Raw genomic sequence first — 26,366 nt, 5'->3', positions numbered from 1 at the left:
GCAAGAAGCTCTGTCCTCTGTGGTGGAACAAGACCATGCCTAGGTTTAACCCTCAGTTCAGTAAAGCATTTCTATTCTGAATGTAACTTCAGCTTAGGTTTAGGCACGTCCGTAAAGTCCATTGTATTTGATGACTGAGGTTAATAAGCCTAGAGTTAAGAAGAGGCTGAAGTCTTGTCTGACCCGGAGTTTGATTTGACAATATGTAACAAAGTACATATACACACCGACACATCTATTTTTGTCAAGTTTCCTCAGGAAATACGCAATGAAGTTATTTCATAAGTATTCATCAGGAAATCTGCTTTATTATGTCCAAGTGTTTAAAGTTAAGCCTAAACTTAGTTCTGCACTAGGTGTTGATTGAAATTTTGACTGAAGTAGGAGCACAGCCCATGACTATGTGCATCTGGTGCGAGAGATTTATGAATTGAGATGGTCAAGTCACGTTGTTGCCTGACAAAGAGTATCAGAAAGCTTTTAGGCTTAAAAATGAACAACTCCATAAAGCTGGAGTTTGTCACGGAAGCATCATCACACTAATTAATTGGCATTATTCGTTCACCCCATTAATTATTTGTAATTGTTATTATTGTAGGATACGTCCAGCACTTAAGCGGTGCGTATTACTGGGAAGAGCTGGATTATTCATCATGAGAAACAGAAATTGAGTTGAAAATGCCAAATCAGGCAGGCAGATGGAATTATCTCATGTGGCATTCATTCTTCAAAGAATTTAGAGTTTTTTTCTCTCACTTCCTCATACGTGCGAACAAGGAAGCAAACGAACACTATCTCCCAGTTTCACAGGAGAGGAGCAAGAAGTCAGAAATACCGTAACCACTGAAAGACAGCTTTAATATAGAAACACTTTGGTGGACCAAATATTCAAGAGTGAGTTCAGTTTCCCTTACATCGGAGGGTATTTCTGACCCACCAAGAGACGCTCTTGTGAGCAGAGAGAAGAGAAAAAAAAAAAAAGATTGAGGAGTGGGTGGTATATATGGAAAATCTATCACCAGCGTTTTTTCAGAAACCCCAAATCCTGCTGAGTTGTTTTGGATTAGGCAGGAGGAGAAGTATGGGACTCTTGTCAAAATGCCAGGTAGATTGCTTTATCTCCTTCCGTGAAAATAGTCATAATTAACAAGGAATCTGATTCTAAAATTGTTCTTAAAAATGAATCACATCCACGGTATATTTTCATGTATGATTTCCCTTGCTTTGATAGTGTGATTCATGATAATGTGATTGAAGAGTCAAGATTCAGAAATATTCAAAACCTTCAATTGTTTCATCTAGATTCCTGAAAGGAACCCGAAGTCCTTTGAAACTTTGCTCAGAATTCCCCAAGATTATGAAAAAATCCCCTCTTGTTTTTGCATTAATTTGCTTATAGTTATGTTTGTAATATCCTTCAAGAAAATTGGTGTTACACCCATTTGCATGCACTGAAGCCCGGTCTTCTGCTTGAGCTCATGGTGAAAGCTACAACAATCGTTTGCCCTCACAATAGAAAAGGAAATAAAAGGAAAGGTTCAGAATGGACTAACTGTTGCAAATCAAGACTTCAAAACCTCTGTTAAACTAGTTTTTGGTCAGTATTTTTTATTACAAGAAGAGGCAATTATCACAGATAAAGATATTCGGGAGCAAAACCATAATACTGAATGTGTGTATTAGGATGATGATGAAGCAGCGTTATTGTCTTTTCAGTACCACTAAAGTGGAAGTTTCCATTTACATCAATTTTTTAAAATCGTGGGGTTTAGGTCTTGTTTGACAAAGATCTCAAACAGATATGTTAAGCCTCTTAGCCTGAATGTGACAGTTAATATGCTGATGTTAAGAATGTGCTTAAAGTCAAGAGCTCTTGGATAGGTTTTTTGACTCATTAAAGAGGAAATAAATGTCAAAGTGAAGAAGATAAAATTGTAATATAAAATGTATTAATATAATAAAGTATAGTGAAGATATTGCCGCTCTCTGTTATTTGTTAGTAAAAGGGGATGGTATGCATTTCTGTAATGGATAAAAAGGTTATCCATAAGAAAATATTCTGTTCCCTGTCTTAAACTGAAAGCGTTTTATATAAAAGATAGGAAGTTGCTTGTTCATTGTTTTAATACCCAGGCTCAGTGGCCACTGAATGGCAATTCACGTAGTCTTATGGTCTGATGTTGTATGTCCAAGCAACTTGTGGGAAATAATGGAAAGAGCTTTTTAAAGGCTGCAGAGAGGTGACAGTCTGGAAAAAGCTAATTAAAGTATGTTTAAAAAATTGCGTTCCTTAAGGTCTTTCATTTAAAAACAAGCTCAATGTAAAAGAAAATGGATTAAGAGCTTGCTAATGTCACTGCAGCGGCAGTAGTCCAGTGCAGATTGCATACGTTTGATTAAGTGATTCAGATATCTTGATTTGGTTTGGCAAATGAAAACTTTGTCTTACTTTAAGTCTTTTTTTTTGCCATCTGGATTTGCATATACATATGATATCTGTTATATTAATTATATCTGTTTTCACAGGTATAGACAGACATACCCCAGAGTTGTGGCACCCGTTAATAGCTCAGCAAGCCTGCGCAGCTGTGTTTTGATCAGCGGAAAGGTTTCCTGGCATCCGAGAACCAAAATCACCTTTTGGGTATGACAAGTGCATCTAAGTATCTAGCAAGTGAAAATCAGGGGTTTCTGTAAGGAAGGAGTAAGAACACCTACCACAAAAAATTAAAAGAAAGATAACCTTTAATAATCGCAACAATACAAACTCAATTGTATGTTTTGCTCTCAGTTGGCGTTCGGCCATCCATCATTTGCTAGCTCATAAAGCCGATTTGTGCTCTTCCCTCTTGTCCCTGGTTCCCGGAGCCGTTGGCCTCTTTTCACCACCCCTTTCCCATGGGCACATACGACTGGGACCCAAACACTCTTTTGTCTCCTCCTCTGGAACGCTGCTTTTTATTGCATGGGGAAAGGGGGAGTTTTGTGAGCAGCTTTCTTTCTTCTTCGTTGTTGAATGCCACTTATAAACTCTGTCGATAGACACTTGGAAGGTATCTAAAACGCTGGACAAGGGAACAGGTATAATTCAGAGGAAAACTGACCTTGATTGAATAGGGTTAAAATGCTTTAACCACCTCTTTCATTGGAAACTCCTCGTTTACAGACTCACACTTCTTTCATTGTAGCTTAGGGTTGACATAAATACATATGGGATCTGTGTTAGTCTTAAAGACAAGTTCAGCTAGATTTAGTGAATTCCATGACTAATCAGACTCTTTGTGAAGAAGACACAACAATTTCTCCCCTCAAAGAGTGGTAACAAAAAAGTTGTTGAGAGCATCAAAATTTATTTTCAGAAATACAGTTTGGGTATTCCCCACGTATTAGCATCTAGCAGACAAGTTAAAGCTCCAACTTCCTGATTCCCAGGTCTAATTGTATATGTTTGTTAAGCTCCTGAGGAAACACAAGAAGTACTGACCTCTAAATTATGTGTCTAAGAATTTGAAATTTTGTCTTGGAGTTTAGAAATTTAAAGCTCTTTTTAGAAACATTTGAAGGCTGCAAGCCACCAAAGGCTTTGAACAAAATTCTTATGGTCGTTTCCAGACTTGGTCGGTACAAAGACTTCTTGAGTTTTGTGATGCTGTCTGTTATCCCAGGCCATTTTTGTTGAGTAAACTAAGAATGGAGATTTACCAAAATATTTGGTTACTTTTCTATATAGGCTGTGTCCCAAGCATTTATTTGCTACATTATGCACCTCTTTTAACCAAATGCTGTTTGCTGTTATGGAAACCCCTTCTAATGAGAGCTCTTTGACCCATGAAAACATGAGCCAACCAACAGAGTTTCCATCTTTCAAGTAATTCTCAGTACTTCTCTTTTCATACTCTTTAAACGGCATCTTTCTCACTGTCCGGAAGCACAGACGGCACAAGCCTGACTTTCTTTCTCATCACTAAGGATGATTTACATCACACCAGCAGTAAAAGAGGACCTGCAAAAAGTGGAGATGTAATTAGAAGCACTTTAACAGTATTTTACGCTACTGGAGTAGCAGAGAGTGTCCTCGTCCCTTCTGTTGCTCTGCCAAGAAGCGTTCCAGTGGGGACTGGTGTGAATGGGAATGGGGAATTCCTCCTCTCTGGTCCTGGGCAGCTCCACCAATGTGCTCAGCACAAGCACGCTGCTGCACATTTGTCTGAGGTTAGCACATTCCTTTATTTAACTGTCTCTGATCGGACTGTATCTGATCATTCCTTCATCTCATTTTCACTTAACCTTTTGCCCTCTACACAGACTAAGCATCCTATCAGATATCTCCCAAGGGACCTTCTTTTCCCCCCACTCCCCCTCCCTCCACTCTTGCTCCAGTTTAGGTGCTTTACACCACTCCTGGTAATTTACCTGATTGCATGGAAGGAGCTGTAGATCTTTTTGTAATTGCTGTTTTACTTAAAACATTGATTCTGTGGCTCCTGTCTGTTTTCAAGTCATCACACCTCACTGGAGGTTTCCCTGGTTTAATGAGCAACTCGGAAACCATAGAGAGGACCAGAGGACGGGGGTCGTTGTACGTTCTTACATTTGAAAGCTGCTCCATAGCATCCACAAGAAGATTCGTGGCACCTGTCTAGTTAAGCTGAATGTCCAATGTTATCTCTCCAGGCAAGTAAGATTCTCACCGGCACTGTAGTCCTGTCTCACTTGTTCTCAGTCTTTTTGACACAAGCACTTTAATTCTCTCAAGCTCCTTTGGCAGCTGTAAGAAGTTCTCTCTCATTTATTTTTTTAATATGATTGATAATATTGAATATTTCTTTTAACCTTTTACTGGCATTCCTGGGCTTGGTGATAGTTACTCCACTTGGATGTTAATCTCCTGCATGCAGTAGCACATCTTCCAATCACCTACTCGTTATGGAGCTCATTTGTAAGATGCTCCTGTTTCATTATGAGTACCTATGAAGCTCCACCCAGCATTAGCCCTACAACATATAATGTCATTCTCCCAACACTCCCACTGTCAAAGCTCACATAAAGCAAACCATTGCTTTATACAGAAACTCCTCCTAATTTAACACAAGAAGGAATGGCATCCCTTGGGCAAAATTTGACTATAGAGTTTCATATGATGCAGTGGAAAGAAATATGTTCTGGAAAAGGTGCCAATAGTGCAGGTTCTCTGGTCCAGTTCAGGAAATGACCCAACTGAAACGTACTGGCAAAAAGGTCATCATTTTCTTCACTTCCAATTTCTCAGGAGGAAAAAAAAAAAAAAAAAAAAAAAAAGAAAGGAAAAAGAAAAAAAAGGGTTGTCTGGGGAGAAGCAAATATATAAAAAGACCTCCCAGGCTGACTTGAAATATGTTCAAACTACACATCCACTCCCTGCTCCCTAGAACCCCGTAAATATTTCTTTGGCCCCATGAAGTATTTTAGTCTGAACCCAGGAAACCTCAGATTGACCTCGGAAATAAGATTCCTCATTTTCAAAGCAAATGTCTCAGCCATATTATTGGAGGAGTTGCATTTTTCTGATGGAAACATATAAAACTTGTCTCATTTGGCAAATGGGGCAGATTATACTGTGGGCAACTGGTTGTTTTCCCAATTAACTGATCATAGGCATTTTCAAACTCTTTTTTCTCAACTTTTATACCCCAGTACAATGCTGATGGCAAGGTTAAAATACCTATTTTAGGCCATTAGGGGCAGGGTTAAGCCTGCGTAAAGCAGTAGAGCCTGTCTCAAGGGTGATACACTGGCCTACCTTGCTGAGCATCTGGTGAATTTGTTCTGTCGTCTCTGTAGGTTGTGCTGGATGGTTTAACAGCACTTGATGCTGTAGTGTCCTTCTAGCTTACCTTGGATCCCATTTGAGATTTTAGATTGCGTATGTCTGGATTTTACTAGCTTTGTCAATCTGTTTTCTTCTGATGTTTTTCTCCTCTACCCGCTGCGTTAACTCTTCTTTCACCCAAGACAAGATCTCGCTCCCCGATGGGATATAATGAAAATACGCTTTTGAAACAGTCTTTGACATCATCTTTTGACAACATCTGACTCATATTCAGGTATAAATTTCCCAGGCCTCGTTTTCAGCTCTCTGTAGAAAAGTATAAGCGCATGTTTCAGATGGAGTGTAAGCACAAGAAAGGTATCAAATCCCTCTTCTGATAACTGGTTGATGTCTGTCAACTGATGCTGAAAGTCATCGTGACCACAGCCTTCCTTCTGCTATCATAGCTGTTTCCAGGACCTCAGACATAACTGCCTTTGTCCAACAGTCTTGTCTAAAACAGACCAAAAATAATAAAGATGGACACTTCGATTGGCATCTACCATATTAATCAAATTAAACTTGGCTTTGATTCTCACAGAAAAACAAACGCAATATTGAGTTTTAAATAAAAGAAGGTGACACTTTTTCTAAACAAGCCTTTTAGTTGTTGCTTCAGCTTAAGTTTCTCACTTGAGGCCAACCAGAAGTGGTGAGATACTGTCAGCTACTATTTCCCAAGGGCTCCTGGTCCAGGGCAGCAGCGCAGCCATCCAGCTGCCCCAGATGTGGTCCCTGCGCCCTCACCGTGTCCTGCGGAATCCCGGGTGCGCTCGGGATTTCATTGGGTTGCAGCCACGTGGTGCAGATTTAAGAGCTCTGTGGGGCTCAGGTAATATTCATACATCTGAAAAGGACAGCGCTATCCAAGCTGAGTGAACCTTTGAACTTTGTTAGGTTTTTGATATGATATTAAGCCTCAGATTTATAAAACCAAACCAGAACAAAACAAACACATTCTTGCTTTCATTCTGTTTTCTGACTTCGCACTATGTTGTCAGCAAAGCAGACTTTTTACCTACAGCCAGATGGCACACAATTCTGGGGGATTTTCACACATTGGATGAACACACATCAAGTCCATTTACACGAGCATGGAAAATATTAAAATGACTACCAGGTCTGTGGGGTGTGAGACACCTGGAGCACGTTGCTGCCAGTGAGCTCCCGAGATGGGGCTGGGGATTAGACCTTCTTGGACTCGGGTTATTGCATCTTTTGACACCTAAAGACATGTTCACCTCTGACCCAGAAACATCTGCAACGTCGAACTATAAAATCAGGAATGGAAATGTAGCCTTTTTTTCCCCCCCCCCCTTACTGTTATTTTTATTTTCTATTGAAAAGGGCTTTCAAAGGCCTATGAAATGTAAAATTGCTTTTTTTTGCCGTAGTTGCAAAACTCGTTTCACCTTTTATCTGAGATGCACTTGTAGCAAATTTCCAGAGGTGAAAGGCTAAAACAAGAACCCGCTTGGAGGACCATGGTGCAGAGCACTGAGCGCAGCAGAACCTGCTCCCCTCAGCCCCTGCAGCCACCCTGACTTTCCTCACCAGCTTATATCTCCCGCTAAGTTCTTGCATATTCTGACTTTTCTCCCTAAAGCAACACTGGCTGATTTTTACTCACCAAGCCCTCACTTTTGTTCCTTCTGTGCAGACGAAATGTATAAATATCTGGGCTACAACTGCAGCCCTGCTGACATGGCCCATCATCAGAATAGCAGCTCTACTGGTGACTGCACAGCTGACTGTAGTTTCTTATTGAGATATTGATGTATTAATACCAATTTAAGTCTTTCTTTCTCATTATAACTTGCTTCTGCAATTTATATGCACGCAGGTTTGTTGGGGTTTTTTTTACTTAATTTTGTGTACTAAATTTTGGCTGAAAAAAATTGAGCTGGGACCATTCTGTGTGTCAGTTTGTCCTCCCGTGGAATGAATTTGCACAGTTTGTAGTAGAATGTGACAATCTTTGGATGAATAGCACTATAGAAATCCCCAGAATTATTATTTTGGTTTTTAGCTATGGTGTAATGTAGTCAATTATTTGTTTCATTTAATATGAGAGGTAGTATATAGGGCAGAGTGACATACTATGTTGATAGAAGGGGTATTGCTGTGGTTGAGTTTGCCAAAATTAACCCATTTCCCATTGGAAAAAAAAAAAAACAACTTTGGAAAAGTTTCTCTTTTTCTGAGTACAGGCATTTTATGTTAGAGCCTTAGAGCTGATTCTGTCTCTCCTAAGTTATAAACCCTTATGGATGTACCATAAAGATGTCCACCTAATGCAGAGAAAAGCAGATTAATTGATCACAGTAATATATTCTTATCCACTGAATAAGAGCATTCCACACATTGTTTCTTGTTTTGTTTCTGGCTTGTAAATCTTCATTGTAGAATACAAATGAAAATGACCCAAATATGTATTATTTATGAATAGGACTCTCAGATATTATGCTTTAGATTGATTGTGTTAGACAGGATATAACAGAAGCACAATAAGTCAATGAAAAATAAAAAGCAGCAAAAATGTTTCACGCTAAAAATGTAGTTCTAGTGACACCTCTTATATAAAGGGCATTTCCAAGACATTGACATTTATATTTATCATGGCTGTGCGTGTGATTTACAGTTGTCTGAGGCACCGAATATCAGGAATATCCATGCACATCCACACCCCTTTTGAATGATGGCAAGTCATAGACTGCTGCCTTGCCCCTCATCCTGCAAGCTTTTCCTCCTTTTTTTATTTTTCTTCTCTAGCTCCGGGGAGGCAGAGGAAGCAGTAGATCAATAGGGTGTCTTGACTGAAGTTGCCTGCAGCACTTCCATTTCTCAGGCTGGACACTGATGCTAACTATCAATAGCAATAAGAGGCTGTCTCAGACAGAATTAAGGCTCCTTCTTCTGCATGGCTGTCTGGTGCTTACTGATAAACATCTTGTGCGCAGGATTGCAACAAATAAACCATTTCAAGTGTGCAAACTAGCCGCTGTCATTCTCCCTATTGATGCTTGCTCTGGGGTGAAGGGACTGATAGTTATTTTCATACAGCTGATAACACATTAGATAAGGGTACGGATGGATAGTAGTACAAAGGCATAACGCTATCAAGTGTGGAAAGATCATTGATGAAATTCTCTGTGCTCCTGTAGAAACCCTGAGACAACAAAAGACAAAAATATTGACTTATGCTTAAACTACTTAAGAGAAGCTACAGCTAAATTTAACTATTTGTTAACCTCTGATTTTTAGGTAATGTTCAAGATAGCCTGCCAAGCCATTTTATTCAGATGTTATTCATTTTTACCACTCCTCTGGATTTGCAATCTTGGTCTGGAAATAAGAGCCAAGAGGGGCTGGACGCAGCTGTGGTGGAGATGGGAGGCGTTGGGCAGCATCGTGGCCACTTGTCATTTGACCTGAGCTACACACCACGCTGGCGCTTGCTAATTTTGGAAGAACCGAGCCTCTTTAGCCTGCCTGCCTGCAAAAAAAATCAGTTTCTCGACTGATCTCTCGTTCTGTCGTGCATTCCTTGTTTTCAGCCTGAATAAGGATGAAGAATCAGGTTCTCACCCACCCACATGAAATCACCATTAAAATACCCTGGCCCAGATCTTCTCGATGGTGAGTCCCGGTATAACTCTGCTTCAGTGAGATACCCAGCAGAGTTATGCCAATTTGCATCAAATGAAGAGCTCACGTGCTAATCAGGGGTTATTTTTCTTTTAATTTTGCCTTAACTGACTCGGGCGGGGGAAGTGGTTCAGATGCTCTGCTGGAAAATCAACAGAGCCTTATTTCATATCCTCCCTCTGTGGAGCTCTAACCGTTTACAGGAGCAAACCATTTGGCTCTGAAGCATCTCCAGCTTTACATGACGTGGTGCTTTTCAGATTAGGAGGCTGGTTTTCTGAGGGAAATTTCAGTGATCCATTTTGAGGTTCAGAATATCCCAAAGAAAATGCTTAAATAACGTTGTTTTCTTTCATAATAATTTTTGTTAAATCTAAGAAAGGCTGATGGATTTTGCAGGGTGAGATTATTCTGAAAACAATTCTGATGTTGCTGAATGCTTAAATCAGGATGGTTGATGAGAAAATAAACCAGAGTTTCCAAGACTTTAGAGACACCAGTTACAAATAACCCTTCTAAAAATATTTACATACGAAGACTCCTGAGTACATATCTATGAATACATGAATTGGCTTTGAAAGAAGTGAAATAAAATGCTAGCTGGAATTTCATTTAGAAATTTAAAGAAAACAAACCCACAACACTACAACTTGTGGATGAATCAGCTACTGATAGGCATTTTCACTTTTTTCTGTCTCTGTACCATTTGCTGCCATCAGACTTGCCCACAACACAGGAGCAGTATGGAGGTGGAACAGTTAATATGTGTAGACTGCTCAGAATCGCTGCTGTTATTAATTGTCCTCCAGTACAGAACATGCACATTTTACATTAACACACTGATTAGCGAGGCAGAGCATGCAGTTTCTAGCTGAGGAAGCTGGAATTTCAGAAATAGCTTGGCTCTTCGCTTTGATTACTTTCTGGCTGGAGAGTTGGAGTCAAACTAATTCATTTTGTAAACATTCCTGGTCATTCATGTACAGTCCATCGCATGAATCAGGGTAGCACAGTCAGACGGGGGCAAGTTCAAAAGTCCAGATGAAAATTACTGTTTCACTGCACCCAGTGTAGTCCCTGCACAACGTAAGAAGGATCATATTTCCCACCCCCCAAAAATGGAAGTTTTCCTTCAGAAAGGTGAAGAGACAAGGGTCTTCACTATCTGCTGCTGAGCAATCCGCCCCTGCACCCTAAGTCAGCTTTCAGCAAATATTTATACAGCCCAGGGATACAGACACAGCCTCAACATTTCAACACAAATATGAGGCCACAACCTCAGCTGGTCCAAATGGACACGTCGTCCTGTTGGCTTCAGTGGCATTACAGGGATTTACAATAGCGGAGGTTCTCGCCCCTTTTATTTTTTCCTCGGTGCCTCTGACAGAGTATGCTCTACATACTTCCTTCAGATGAAGAGTGGCTTAATTTTAGGTAAAAAGGGAACGAAAATCCAAGCTTTTCATCCTATTGAATGTTTCTCCCCAGTTTTAAGAGTGGCTTAGTAAAAAGGGAGGATGTTTTACACAGGTGTCTCTGAGTTTTGTGTAGGACAACAGTACTCAGCTGAGTTGGGATGCTAAGGCAGAAAGCTCTTAAAAAAAAAAAAAAAAAAACCAAACAGTAATTGGCTCCTTTGTTAAAAAAAAGTGTGTGTGTATATATGTATACACACACATATACGTAAAATCTGGTTTTTACCACTCCCACTGAAGAACTCTATTGTGTGTGTTAGTTTTGACAGCAGTTATGCAGAGATAGAAGTCCACAGTTGTGTGTTGTAATATTTGTGTCTCAATGTCATTAAGCCAGAATTCTTTAAAAATATATGGAGTCTCCATTTTTCCCCCCAGTTTTTTAAGACAGAGGACATTAGTAAAGCATTTTTTTTTCCAGTGGTGAGTGACTTGAAGCTGGAGACAGAGAAATGGATTACATTACATATTTCCTACACAAACATAGGGATTAATTTAAATGATTCCTCTAAATCAAAATAACTAGACTTCTTGGCAGGCTTTGAAGTTTAGTGAATGTTTATTCTTGCTATCAAGTGTAGGTTTTGGGACACCCTGCAGGACCACTAAAACAAGATGATCTAAAGCTATCTGTATAAAAGCCAAGATGCTTGCATTAAAGTTATGAAGAAAATGCAAATATTCAAAAGTAGCTAATATTTTGTTTAACAAATTCTAAGTTAAAGATGCAGAGTTGCTCCCACTGTGCTGTCGATGTCTATAGTTTACACATGTCCATGACTATAGTTTACACATTAACTGTAGATCTGATGATTTGAAAAGTAGAGTTGATATAGAACAGGTATCTTCTGTAGTTTGTGCTCTCCCAGGTCTGGTTTCCACTCTTTGAGGGACACAGAAAAGCTCACTTTGCTCTTATCTTTCAGAATACATTTGGAATTCCTTTCCAATGTCTCTTATCAACGTTGACACGAAGCACCTATTACTTACAGACATTTCAATGCGGGTTTTCTGAAGAATAAAATTAAATCAGGTCACGAGATGTGATAAACCAGACATAGGATTTCCAAATACATTTTATTTCTTTCATGGTTAATACTTTTTGAAGTGCACTACTGAAATGCTGCGTGAATGTAAAACCTGGTTTGCCTCTGATGGCTGTGATTGACTAAAACAGTAGGTAATATTCTTGGAGATATTTAGTTTCTGATAATTCAGCCATACAGACATTCTCTGATTTTTTAAATTTTTTTTTTCTAGAAGGCCATTTTCACGTGTACAAAAAAAAAACCCTTGAAAATGAGATATTTTTTATATCTCAAATTCACAGCATGTCTTGCTGTTAAATTGCCACCTTAGAGGCCTTTTTTAAATTTCATTGAAAATGCATATTAAATCAAAGTGATAGACACATGTAATGTAAAATGTCTGTCAACAATTAGAATCCCATTTGGAAGTTTGTAAAGCATAACAATTTAAAATGAATTTAAATTGAGAAGGAAAGTTTTTAGATTGAAAAGTTTTAGCCTGCAGTATTGTGATTTTGTTCAGCACAAGTCCAGACTTTTTTGCCTTTTTCTGAGTGAAAGAGAAATAAAAGAGCCAGAGCTTCTAGTGCAGTTGGTTCACCATCATGTGTCAGTCAAGCAGTTTCATTCTTTCCACAACACAGTCCAAATTATGTTGATTATTTGACTTTGGATGATACAGTAAAGCAGTAAACATGCAAATGATGTAGTCCAGTGTAAAACTGTGTTGATTTGTCATAGAATCCTAAAATAGCCCAAGTTAGGGACCTTGAAAGATCATCTGGTCCAGCCTTTCATTGTCAAGGAACCTACAATACTTTGCAGTTAAGCCTCTTGATAACTTTGCGTGCCATGAAGTGCGACTGTTTTTATTGGGATACGCTATTCAGTAACACCCACATGGTTTGAAAAAAAAACGCTTCAGGGGAAACTTTACGAAATTTATTTTTCGTTCTTCTAAGATGGCGACAAGTTTTTCACACAAATGTCCTGGACGTCCCAAAATTGTAGGATCCAAAGGCAAACGGGAGCACTGAGGCCTAGTGCCTCCAAGGTGGCCCTGGGCCTGGGCCTGGGCCTTAGCCATGTGGCTCCACTGCCGAGGACCTACCTGCCTGAAAGGGCACCAGGATTGGCAGTCGAAGGGGTGTCTTTAGTGTAGAAAGAACCTTATATGCTATAGAAAACAGTATTTCACCTATGTCACCTCCTGTTTGTTGAGCTAATGCCTCAACTCCTCAGCGTGGTCTCTGCAGCTCAGAATAAAAAATGGTTCGAAGAAGGGAAGCAATCTCTCTTCCACCCTAGAAAAGAGTTTACTGTCCCATGTAAAAAGGGCTCTTCATACACCAGTTGGAAAGGGACCTATGAAAAGATTGTATTTGGAAACACTGGACTGGTCTGTGCTGCCCTACAGATAGATAGATTGATTAATTGATTGATTTGGTCATGTGTCTGAGCTACAAAGGTTGGCCTAACACCTGGATTTCCCCAAAGCCTTGGAACTAGCAAAATTTGGGGGTAGATTAGAGTTTATGGTTAATATTTAATGAACACGATATAAACATCTACAACCATAAAACCATAAAATGAAAGTATTTTCAATTGATTTCAAATTTTGTAGCCTATATTTATACTTAGTTTTATAACATGGATGTTTCCAAGTAGTATTCCAAAAAGCCGTCTTTCTACACTGAAATTAGTATAATCTTGTGGATATATGCCAATGGTTGAAGCACAGAACATGGCATTCCCTGTGGTGATACATAGCTCCTTTAAGCAGATACACTTCGAGTGCTGATATACTCGTGTATAATTCTTCCAGATTAAATTCTGGCTGTTTCTAGACATTCCAGTTATCATTTTGATTGATTTTATGAGAATGACAATAAGGAAACAAAATAATAGGAAATGCAAAGCATATTCTACAGTTCATTTCTGAAAGGAGAGTCAATCCCATGAGAACTTTTCTCTATTGTGTAACTGGTTATGATTATCGCAAAAATAATTGTGTGATATAACAAAAAAAAAAAAAAAGAGCAAATAACCAGTAACAGTTTTGCCTTTGGTTATTTCATATTGTCTTTGAGTAATTCCTGTGAAGAACCAAGATTACCTGTGATTAACAGACTGAACAGGTGGTTTAAGGCGCTGTATTCCTAAAATGCCGTAGTGGTTTTGCTTAGAGACGCAGCGAGCAGATCTTGCAGCTCCCCTGAGTGCGGCAACCAGCACCAGCTACACGATTTTGTTGCTTTAGGCAAAACATGAAATGCAGGCCCCTCGCAAGGCACAGTCACCAGCACCAGAAAGTGTTACAGAACATTTTGCAGCCCTGGGCAGCTGCGTGGCCCCGGTGGCCATGCTGGCCCTGACTGCAGATGTACCTGTGTCTCGCCCATTAGGCTCACGTCCATCTCTCTTCTTACCTTTGCACGGGGTTTACCTAATCGCTTCTGCTCGGCGTGGCTCCCATTGCTGAGCACGGGGAGGTCTCGTCCCGCTTCAGAGCGATGCGGCAACCGTGGGGCAGAGGAGCAGCGGGTCTGGCAGCCCCAGGAGAGCAGCACAGGCTGAAAGGGAATTTTGCTATTAAGAAATTCTAGGAGTGAAACAAAGAGTAAGTGGATGATACTGCTTGAACAGAGCGAGCGCAGCAATGTTTATTGTGCTGGGAGATTGCATGTGTCGTGTCAGGGAGGACAATGCTGAAGGGGAAGGAGGGAATTAATTATATTTATCCTTGGTTTATTTCCACTTAATTCAGTACATTTACAATGTATTTGGCGCTCTGTTTTCCTGAAACTGTTATTCTTACATATTATAGCTTTGCTTGTGCTTTCTTGTAGCATAAATATGGAAGCTGCTTCAACTGCAGGAGAAGCCAGGTTGAGTAAACTTCAGAGGCAGAGCAAGTGACTTCAAGCCCTGAAATATATGGGAGTGCAAAGGTATGCAACTGTCAGCGTATTAACAAGAGACATCTTACGAAGAGGTACATTATTTGCATGTTAATCATTGTCATTGGTGCCTTGTCTAGATCTTTTTTCTGTGTAAGAGTTGTTTACGCTCGTCTGAAGTTAGTAATTGGCCTGATCTGGCACGCTCACACAAATACATCTCCTCTCAGGAATCAGTTTGTATAGACTGGGGGCTTATTTTATTTGCAAACAGCTGGAAGAGCTTAAGAAGTTACTGTACCATGCACTGTTGCCCCACGCAGGAGATTTCCATCCCTGGCTGGCAGAGGATGTTGTGCAAACATTTGTGCTCAGGCTACCGCAGCCTGGGCTGGGAGAGCCCACCCGCCGCTAGCCCCGGCTCGGCTGGTGGGACAGTGTCTCCAGGTGTGGGACGGTGACAGACGGTGGCCAGAAATGACATATTGAGTCCCCACAGTTAACCCCCACGGGAGATTCGCTCATATGCAGTTCTAGACTGAACCACTGGCCATGCTCTGCGTCCGGCGCGAGGAGGAATTGCCCCAGTGATGCATTTGGGATGGGGCACTGACATTTGCAAACTGAGGACAAGAAAAGTGGCTTTTCATGGTCTCAGAAGCAAGTATAGGATGTATCCCACAGCTTTATGAATAGATGTAGAATAAGCACTGGTGTCTGAAGTAAGTTCTTCCTAAATGTACTGTGTTGTCTTACATTCAAGGCTGATTTTCCCCCTTTGCTCTGCCCATTGCAGTACCTATGTCACATAATGATGGTTGAATTGCTGAACCAGTACAGACTGGGGCTACATTTCTCTTTGCATGTATGATTTTGCACCAAGTGCCTTTAGTACGATCTGAAACTTGCTCAAGATTTATATTCTTATTTGGGCAGCGCTTCAAGGGTGTCAGTGCTGAGGAGCGAGCTCAGAGGATCTTGGTGATCACGTACAGTCCCGGGGAGAGCATTAGACTGCAGAAAGCTGCTTACAACATGCAAATAAAAATGTTCTGCAACCCTGGACACTCCATTTGAGATGGAATTTGAAATTCTGTGAAGAAGGACTGTGACACAGAATGTGTAACTCAGGGTGAGATTCAGGTAATAATCTGTACAGCCAGGCTGAAAGTCCAAGCTTACCATACAAAGAACATAAAGATTGGAAAAGAAAAATTTTGTAAACCCAAATCTAGTTTCTGGATTTGTGAGGAAGGGTCTTTTTTTAAGTCGCTTTTTGAGGACTGCTCTTATGGTTGGAGCTTTTCTTAGGAAAGGAAACAAAATTGTGAGTTTCTTCTTTTAGGTGGCAACTGGATGAGCTCGGCTTGATGGAGCAGTTGTTCTCAAGGCTGTCTCAGGGTCACTGATGTAGCTGCTGATCGGTCAGTAAGAGCTGGCTGGCAGCTCAGTGCTCAACTCTTCCCCTTCTTTCCTCCTATAGAATTATTCTAAGAAATCAGAAACTCCTGGAGCAATGGCTGTTGTTGCCATGTGAATGTTAAATGATCGCTAATGGGAAGAAAACTGCAAAACTGCGGCTGGGGGATCAGATGGCTCCACGAGGAAACGGGCTCCCCACAAGACCCAGATAACGCACGTGCAGGTCTGTGAGGGATCCGTTTTGCAATCCCATTAACAGACTGGCCCAAACTGAGGCAAAAGGTGGATCCTGAGGACTCTACGTAGCTCAGGCACGGAAAGCAGAACGTTATTCATGAGGCATTTACTTTATTGCGACTAGCGGCTGCCAAGCCGGCGTCTTGCGTTGATGCAGAGTAGGACAATTTTCACGTTGTAAACACCACGCGTTAACCAGGGCACCTCAATATTATGCAAACAAAACCTATGTACTTACAAATACTTGCACGGTATTTGAATCAAAAATATGTCACGAAAATGAGAGGGGTTGTCGGGTTCATTTCATCAGGTAAGAAATGGGGGACTCTACAGGCGACATTTCCCCTGAGGTCTGAGACATTTTTCTCCCATAATCGCTGCACGTTCTCCACATTATAAATGAAACCTTAAAATGTAAATAAAAATGCGCACTCTGTAAATCTGATTTGACAGGAGAATCTTTTTGTGACAACAGGTCTTAGTTTGTTAGATGATTGCCATGTAGCAAATCGTCTGTATGTTCTATTTCACAGACAATTGCCCTGTGAAATTTTGGCCTTGTATTTGTGTTTTGACAGACTACAGAATTTTTGTGTAATTTTGTTTCAAAGGTAAGCAAATCCTAAGGGAACACTTTTTTAAGAACACTTCTTTTCCTTAAAAATCCTGGAAAATACAACCCTCAAGTCCTACTCCTTCATTTGCTTTTAAATGGCTTCCACCTCCATATTTTATACCATTTTAAATAGCGCTTTGATAAAGAAATGATAGCTATGATATTTTTTTAAAAATCGATGCTAAGACTCTCGTGAATAGATACCGGGTGCGGAGCAATTGTGACTGTGAAGTTTTCCTACTGTATAAAGGCACTTTTCTTAAAGCAAGATGTTTGGAGGAAATCTTGACTGATAGGTAGTTACATCTCATCATCCAATATCAGGTGTATTTTTTTCATGACTCTTCTTTTGACATGTACATATTTCAGTGTCTTTTTTTTTCTTTTTTTTTTTTTTCTCCTGTTCTACCCAGAGTTATTTCTGTGATGAGAGACATCACAATATGTCTTTGGAAGACGCCTTTGCAGCCTCAAATGGTTTTTAAAAATCTGTATCTAAGAAGAAATCTGTGTCACTTCATTTCTAAACTTCTGTTTTTCTGATGGAGGCACATGCTGGCTTTATTTGGCTGTGATACAGTAGGATATAAAAAAAAATAAAATTAAACTGTGATGTAGAGGCATGTGGCTTGCAGAGAAAACTTCCCCTGTGGCATCAAATAAAATTCTTGCTTCTCTATAGAACTAATAGACTCATTCTGTACATACATGATGACCACTGTTTAACAAATCAGTGGGAAAGATTTCTGACTTAAGCAGCCTGCCAGAAATACCCTCTAATTTATTTCATTAATGTAAAAAAAAGGTATATAAAGGTTAGAATTAGACCTTGGGATCAATAATAGTGTTGAAATAGCGAAATTTTCTCAAGTGTATGGTATTTAATTTTTTAAAAAAGCTTATTTTTAATATGGGAAATTAGATATTCTGCTATTAAAAAAATCTAATAGAGGAATTAATGATAGGCTTTAGGATGTGAGAGTATCTGTAATTACTAGCACTCTCTACGTTCTCTGTGTAGTCGTATAAAAGTGTCTGAAAGTCCTTTGCAGTGCTGCATATTTACCTTTCTGTATGGGTTTGGTTTTTGTTTGGTTTTTGTTTGGGTTTTTTTTTTTTTCCTGCCTTGTGGGCTGTACATACAGAATAGTCGCCAGCATTGATGTGGGATATTGCTGGTACTTTTTTATTCCTCGGTTTTTCACTCTCTTGCCCGAGAAAGAGGATTTTCCATCCAGCTTGTTTACTTCATGATTTATGTCTAAATTGACAGAGTCCTTCGGAGGCATTCGTGTTAAATTTGAAGCAAACATATTTAATGCTCGCGTTGTAATAAAACAGCTAAAAGAGCAGATTAAAAAGATATTCACAGAGGGGTCTGATTGATTGAGGGATTGATTTTACTACTTTTCCCGTAGGTGGGTAGTGATGGCTGTAAATCTCTTGATAATCATTTCAGAAGCACCTTCATCAATAAACTCGAAAGGGACAGCTAGGTGTAAAAATTTGCCAGGCATCAGGTCAAACAAAAGGCAGCAAATGTGGAAAGAAATAATTGAATGAAATGATCCCACCTTGGCCGGTTCTGGCATGAGTCACGGTCATTTTCATCCCGGCGGCGGGGGGGGTTCCCATCACCGCCATTCCCGGCGGTTTGGGGAACACAGAGGGAGGCTCTTTCCCTCTATTTTGTTGGGTATTTTTTTTTCCTTTTTTTCCGTTGGCTCAACCCGTATTGCTTACGATTCAATTATGCGGCTAAAAGCTTGTGTTTGTGAGCAATGATCAATTTTTAGTTGTCAGGAATAATGGAGAAAGATTCAACTCTGGTGCCCTCCTTTTTTTTAATTTTTTTTTTTTGTTGTTTCCGTGGGGCATTATGAGTAGAAAATAAATTTAATTTAAAAAAAAGGAGACGAGAGCAAGGCGAATTGGGGAGGGGGGGAGCTGCCAGCATGTCCACAAAAGTGTTCATACCTAAACCCACACAGGCACAGGACTCGCAATGTCCTTATTGAATAGCGTGATCCAGGCTATTGATAATAAAAGAATTCCAGATAACTGGTGCTCCCAGCCCCTGGGTAGCTGCGCCCCAGGACCGTCTCAAAAGTTTATTATATATCGGAGCACAAAGCCAAGTTCCCAGCTGACTGCAGCATCTGGAAGCCCCTAATTACACACATTTCTAAAATACGTGTAACGTGTGTTAGCTGAAAAACGGCTTAGTCGAGAGGGAGCGATGTTTGAAACTTGTGGTGTGTCTTTTTTGGCTTAAAAAAGAAAAAATGAGAACATAGAAGATAGAGAGGAAGAGAGGAAAAAAACCCACAACTGCTCTGCTAACTGCAAAGCGGGTATTTTAGCCGTGTGCAAACGGGAATGGTTGGATTTTGGAGAAAAAACGTTTTCCTGCCGGTGCTCGGTGCCTGCGCGGGGCAGCGCGGAGCTGCCGCGGAGCCGCAGGTTGGGCTGAGCTGGCCCCTCCGAGCTGCTCCGGAGGGGGGAATTTGCAAAAAAAAAAAAAAAAAAAGAAATCAGTTGGATTTCCCCCCTCCCAGATCGTTATTAACGATGTATTATAACTATGTGGGGCTCGTGTAGCTTTTAACCCCTGCGTGTTGAGGGTGTTTGTGTCTGATCGCAAACCTTAATAACAATAATCCAGTCTAGTGTGTTGCATCTCATTGAAAACGTCTCTCAGCAGAATGAACTGCAAATTATCCCCTGTTTACCATCTCCCTTCAGTGCTCATCTCAATGAACTGGAGATCGATCCCCGCCACGGGTGTCTTCCAGCCGGGCTGATTTGCATTGGAGCACATTAGAAAGCCTCCCACCTCCATTAAAAAGAATAATCCGAGGGGAAAAAAAAAATTCTCCAAGGTGTGGCGGGGAGGAAAAAATATCTGTCACTGTCATTTGGAGCTTCGAGAGGGAAAACCCAAGATCAGAGTATTTATGCTTGTGAACTCTCACAACTTCTGTTAGCGACAATGACGTTTAATTGATGTATTGCTATCAACAACAATAAAGACCGATTTTTCTCTAGCCCTGGCAATGCTGCTCTGCCCCCACCCTTTCCCCACCCCTCCCGGCCCCCAGCGAAGGAGAGGAAAACAAACAATAAATAATCAAGCGGTCCTAGATGAAATACCAGGCGCCGCTTTATACACTAGCGAGGGAGAAGAGAAACGGGGGGGGAAAAAAAGTTATAAAACTTAATTTCTCCAGATTAATTTCTTTTTCTTTAACCCACTGTTTTTCTCCTTGTTGTTGCTTTTTAATTACCAGTCCACGGCCGCCTTTTTCCAGCCACGAAGAAAAGGTACCGCGCATCTGGGGAAATTTGTCTTAAGCTTAATCGACAAACGTATAATGAAATTGTAAACGCGAATAATTTTGGGAAAGCGGCTAGATTAGAAACCGTGGGAAGCTAATGGAGTGAGTGATACAGCCACACGTGTAAATAGATCCGCGTGGGTATTTTGTGGGCATCTCCGTGTGGCGAGCTATAAGTAACGTGTACGTTTCTGTACGTTCAGGTTCGGTTTCTTTGCCACCGTCTCGGGGTAAGGAGGGTGACAGTGACAGCCTGCGCGGAGTGTATCCATCTCTGCCGAACCATCTCTTTAAATATTCAGTGAAAAATAATGTCATGTGAAGTACCACCTATAGCAACATTATTATCTTCATTCTTCAACATCATCCCCGCTGATGGCTTCGTTTGTCTTTTGCTCAAAACCTACTGTACCCAGTGCTGCGGGGAGGGAGGGGGCTCGCCCTGTTCAGGAATGAAAAGAAGCGTCAGTGGCTACTTTGCAAATCCTGGAGTGGCACCTGGGAGGCTTTTTCGGTTCGTATGCGTTTGTTTGTTTGGGGTGGTTTTTTGCGGCTGTTGGGTTTTTTCCACCCTTCTCGCTAAACGTTTTACAGTCTCTTTCGTTTAATAATGAGAAGAAAACGCGAGTGAGCCGGTTCCTCGAATGGGAAGATTTCTCCCTCTCTCCCTTCTCCTCTCGCTCGCTCTCTAGGTTTTACCGGCTCATTTGAAATTGAAATGAGTTGTATCTGATCAGCCTCTTGCTTTTACAGAGAGTTTGTTAATATTAATACGGGGAAAAGGAGTAGCTTCAACAGCAGAGTAAATAATCCGGCGGGGGGAGTGGGAGGAGAGAACACTAGATGGGTCAGGGTGGAGAAAAAGAAATCGCCCGAGCGGCCGCTTCTCCCAGCTCGGCTTATTTTCCGGAGTAACTTTTCGTGCCCGGAGCAGTGACACGCGAAAGGGTGCGGGGAGCGGAGAGCGTCCTTTATCCGCAGTGTCCGTGTATCGCTGGATAGATAAGATATTAAAAATAGCATCGCCTGGAGCCTCTTTGCAACTATAGTTTTTATTTCAAGACCGTGAAATTTGCTTGTAAGAGTTTCCTCCTCTGCAAGTAACACCCGGGCGTAAAAGTTTGATGCGTGGTGTATTACACGGTAGGAGCGCAGTGCCCGCACGGTCCCGGTGCTTGAAATATTCCGGATTAAGCACAACCAGCGACCCGGGGGAGCGCAGCGACAGCCGGACCCGCTCTGCCCGCGGAGCCCCAGCGCCTCCGCCCGCTGCCGCGCAGCCCAGCGCCCAACTCCGCGGAGCTCGGCCGGCCCCGCGGAACGTCCGCGGCGGCTCCGCCTGCGCGCAGCTCCGGCCACAAGCTCCGGCGCGGGGACCCACGGGCCGCTCCGCGCCCCCCCCGCCCCGGCTCAGCTCTGCGCGGCCGCGGGCGCCTCCGGCAGGCAGATGCGCATCGCTCGGGCTCCCGTGTCCAAGAGGGAAACAAAAGTCAGGAGCAATCCCACGGGGGAGCGGGGGCACCCGTGGCGCCGGGAGGGGCAGGGAAAGGCGGAGGGGAGCGGAGCGGGGCGCACCGCCCGTCCCCCCACCCCGGCCTTGCCACCGGCCGGATTGACTCGGAGCGCAGCCAACCGGCGGCGGGGGCGGAGCGGCCGCCCGGTCCTCCCGCCGCTCCCAGCGGCGCCCTAATTGTCCTGGGAATGTGTGAGGTAAAAAACAAACCCTTCCTATTTTCAGCACCCCTCGGGCCCGTGATATATGGAAAGAGAAAGGGGTTTGGGGGGGAGAATGCGGGTGAGAGCTGGGGGAGGGCGAGAATGGATCTTTATTTGCAAATGCGGAGACAAGAAGGGAAAAAAAAAACCAAAAAAACCACTCGAAACTTTTTGCAGCAGCGGGACGGAGCGAGCGGCGGGGCCGGGCGGCAGCGGGGCCGGGAGCGGCTCCCCCCGGCCTGACACTTGCCGGGCGCCCCCGGGGTTCTGTCCCCCCCTCCAGCCGTACGTCCTCTCCCCTCCATCGATTATTGCTTACCCTGCCCTCCCTCCGCGCGGTTTTGGGCGAGGGAGGAAAGATTTAAAAAAAAAAAAAAAATTAAATTTTTTTTTTCAAAGAATAAACAAGTGAAATGCAGCGCAAAAACGAGGGAGGGAGGGCGGCGCGGGGAGCCCGTCGGGGCTGGAGGAAGGGGCGAGGGGAGACACATTCCTATAGTAACCGGGATGGCGCGATGCAGCCCCAGCTGGTTGCTAAGAGGGTTAAACTGTATCCAAACAGCTTTGGGGAAATCCAGCCCCTTCTCCTGCCACATGGATCGACTCATTGGGTGGGAGCGGCGGAGAGACAAGGGTCTCCAGCAAATCAGCGCCTAATTGATTAAGGCGAGCTGGTTTGAATAGAGCTGGCCATGTGCCAATCGCCTTTCAAAGAGCCCCTCTATGATTAATCGCAATGCATTATTGATAATCATAATTATAGCAGGACACATGCGCGGTGCGCGGAGGATTGGGGAGGCTGGGGGGGGGAGGCTCGATTTCCGTAATTTTGAGAAGATTTTTTTTTAGTAATTTTTTATTCTGCCCCAGCTGATGTTTGAGCCAGCATGTCGCGGAGGAAGCAGGCGAAGCCTCAGCATTTCCAATCCGACCCCGATCTGGCCTTGTTATCCCAGCGAAATGGTGAGTTCTTCTCCTCTCCCTCGCACACATTTTAACACAAACACACACAAAATAGATCAACTTACCTTGCGGGGAGACGGGACCGCGCCGGGCAGCGGAGCGGGACAGCAAGATCTCCCGGAGTTACGGCCGGGGGGGGGGTCCTTCTGGGGTTTTGGTCCAAGTTCTTGGCTTTTATTTTAATTTTTTTAACTCAGCGTTTTGTTTCGCCTGTTTCTTAACGAAACTCCAAACTCTTTCCGTTTTTTGATGTTTTCCCTCCGCCCTCCCCCCGCGGGGCGGTCTGGCATCCTGAGCCCGCGGGAGATGGATCCGCGCCCCCCGCGCCTTTCTCCGCGCCCCGCGGAGCGGGGGAACAAAGTGGGGCTACCGCGGGGCGGCTGAGCCCGGAGCCCCGCGGGACGGATGCCCCGTCCGGCCACACACGCTGCCCGGCGCCGTCCCCCCGAAAGGGGCGGAAAACCACCCCCGGGCACCCACTTTCTTGCCTTCCCCCCCCGCCCTCCGCAACACCCCCGCGGACCCCAGCGCTCCCGCGCCCCCCACCCTCCCGCAGTCCCGCCGAGCGGGGGACGCGGCTCTGCGGCTGAGCAGCCCCGGCCTCCGGCTGCACCGAAAGCTTCCTGGAGGCGGAAAAGTTGCCGCGGCGGGGCCGGGCCGCGGAGGGGATTGCCCCGTCCCGAGAGCCGCCGCCGCCGCGCCGGGCTCCGCGCACTCGCCGCGCCGGAGAGGGGCTCCGTGGCCGCCAGCGCGGAAGCTCTGGGCAGCGCGGGGACTTGTTTTTTAATCCCCCCCCCCTTTTTTTTTCCCTTATTTTATTTTTTCTCTGCTTCCCCCTCCAAGTCGGTGAGCGACGAATAAACGCTGCCTTTGTGTCCGCCAGGATTTGGACAGGGAGCGTGCGATTTTTTTTTTTTTTTCCACTCCCCCTGCCGCTTTTCCCTCCCCCCCCGCCCGCTCCCGGGAGAAGGGGATTTCGGAGGAGTTCAGCGCAGCCCGGCGGGCGGCGGAGGGGACGTGCCCCTGCCCGAACCTGCCCCGGGACGCGGCGTGACAAGTGGCCGGCGAGAGCCGCCGCCGGGAAGGAAGGCGGGGGCCGGCGGGGACACCCGGCCCGGGGGCAGCGTCCCCCCCCTGCGCCCGCCGCCGGTCGGCCCTCCCAGCGGCCATGAGGAGGGCGAGCGCCGGGGGACAGCGAGGGGACCCGGCGGCGGCGGGCGCGGCGGGCTCCGCGGGGCAGAAGCGCTTCGGCCGGCCAGGTAAGGGAGGGCCGGGGCGCCGCGGTGTCCCCTTCACACCCGGCCCCGCCGGTCGGAAGCACCGGCGACTCCCCCCGGCAACTTCCCGAGGAAGCGTTGCCGCGCTCCCCTCCGCACCCGCGGCCGCTCCGCGCTCCGGCGGTGCCTCCTGGCCCGGGCCGGCCGGGATTGGCGGTACCGGGTGCGGTGTGGGAGCGCTCGGCTGCGCGGGGGCGGAACGCGGGGAGAGGCTCCCCGGCTCCGTGCGAGAAATCAAGTCGGAAAGTTTGCGGGATGATGTTCTGCCTCTGTGAGCGTTTACCCGGCTTCCAAAATCCCTGGGACCCCCTCTTCGTCAACCAGCAAATATATCAGCGCTCGCTTCGCGTAGCTGTGCCGAAAGATTTCCTAAAAGTCATTTGGTTCCTGGGAGGCGACTTTTTGAGTATTTTTTTTTAACCTGAGTTTTGTGCGGTTTGAGTGCTCTCGAGTTTTGCGTTTTGCTCAGCATAATCTCCTTTCTCATCGCAGTAAACGTATTTCTTTTTCTTCCGATGTTATTTCTACTTCCTCTTGAAGTTTGCAACAGGAGTTGGGGATAAAACGTTATTTTTAAAAAATTTATCTTTCATCGGCCTCCTATGAAAGAATTTGCGACTTCCTAAAGTGAGCAGAGAAAGGGAAAGCTGAAATGGAAATTATCTTTTTGGGAAAGCAGAGAGGGATTTTTCACATCTTCACTTTGTACGATCGCATCTCTTGACGTTCGCTGGTTTTGTTTTTAGTAGCTGGAACAGATCAAAACACCCTTTTAAAAAGTAGCCGTTTTCTTCTGGTTTTAGTCTTTTGATCTGATTTTGCACGTAATTTTCAAATGAAAGACAGTGGGGGTGTGAGAAAGGAATGTTAACTGAGCAGCTTTGCTGCCTGTTGCTAAAGGACGTGCTTGTGCGAAGTTGGATTTTGCCTGAAATGATGGCATGGAAGTGAAGCTTTTGTTTAGTTTGCATGGCTATCGTAAGCGAAGTAAGTAAATAACAAAGTTGATTGTTTTTAACAAAGACCGACCGGTTTTCTAGGAAAAGCAGTATGCTTCACTATAAAATCTGTAGGAGCCTCCCCCACCTTCTAATAATGGTTGTAGATTATGGCTGGTTTACATGGTTAGACGATAAGTTTTGAGTAAGTTGCCTAGAGGGTGTGTTTTGTAGCGGTGGTTCAGGCTTCAGAACGCTGTAATCATACTACTAATGTTAGCACAGAGCTGCCCTCCGCCGTGCCGGGGTCTCCAGCCCTGGCAGCAGCTTCACCCCCGAGCGAGACAGGGTGGGCGAGCTGGGCTGAGGACGAGTTTGCATGATAAGCCTTGAAACTGCAAAACAAAACCTCGACATTCCAAGCGCTGCTTTCTCCTCCTTGTGTGCTGCGAGTGCAGGTTTGCTCGTTCAGCTGCGGTTTGCGCAGGGCTCAGGGAGCTGGAGCATCGCTCGTCCTGAGGACACTTGCAGGAAGGTTCTGCTGGGCAGTGCTTTGAGCGAATGAATAGAGTGGCCCCGGGAAAATTTCTTGCATCTGATTTGAATTCTGGCTTGTTAGAACTTTCTGCTATGCTTTCATATCTAAAGATCGATAGGGAGGAAAAAGTTCCCCAGACTGCAACAGCATGTATATATATATATTTTTTTTTTCAAAGTTCAAAGCTCATGCAGTTCGCTCATACCAGGAAGACTTTCCACTTAAAATGTGGTTTTGGTGCAATGAATGGAGCGAGTTTACCCTTGTAAAATCCTGTGCATGTGCCCATTTGATAAAGTTCGCATCGGATTAACCAGAACAGCTCCCAGATTAATAGCAGAAATTACTTGCAGCGTAAATTATATTCAACAAGTAACTAATTACTGGTAGGAAGTGGGCAGGAGATTGTGGGATTATATCCT

General features: G+C 43.9%; 1 protein-coding gene across 2 annotated transcripts in view; it reads left to right on the top strand.

Annotated features, from left to right (window-relative positions):
• The first annotated feature begins 23,115 nt into the window (after positions 1 to 23,115).
• Positions 23,116 to 26,366, top strand: part of SALL1 (spalt like transcription factor 1) — a 13,566-nt gene continuing 10,315 nt past the window's right edge. Inside the window, exon 1 of one of the 2 annotated variants that reach the window (XM_065641046.1) lies at positions 23,116 to 23,191. In XM_065641046.1, coding sequence (XP_065497118.1) covers positions 23,116 to 23,191 — 76 coding nt within the window. Of the gene's footprint in view, positions 23,192 to 24,359; positions 24,451 to 26,366 lie in introns of those variants that run through there. The other variant, XM_065641045.1, reaches the window with a different exon arrangement.

The sequence above is a fragment of the Caloenas nicobarica genome, chromosome 9, assembly GCF_036013445.1.
Source record: "Caloenas nicobarica isolate bCalNic1 chromosome 9, bCalNic1.hap1, whole genome shotgun sequence".
Classification (NCBI taxonomy): domain Eukaryota; kingdom Metazoa; phylum Chordata; class Aves; order Columbiformes; family Columbidae; genus Caloenas; species Caloenas nicobarica.
The sequence above is the reverse complement of the archived record's forward strand: the minus strand, read 5'-3'. Positions and strand labels throughout refer to the sequence as shown.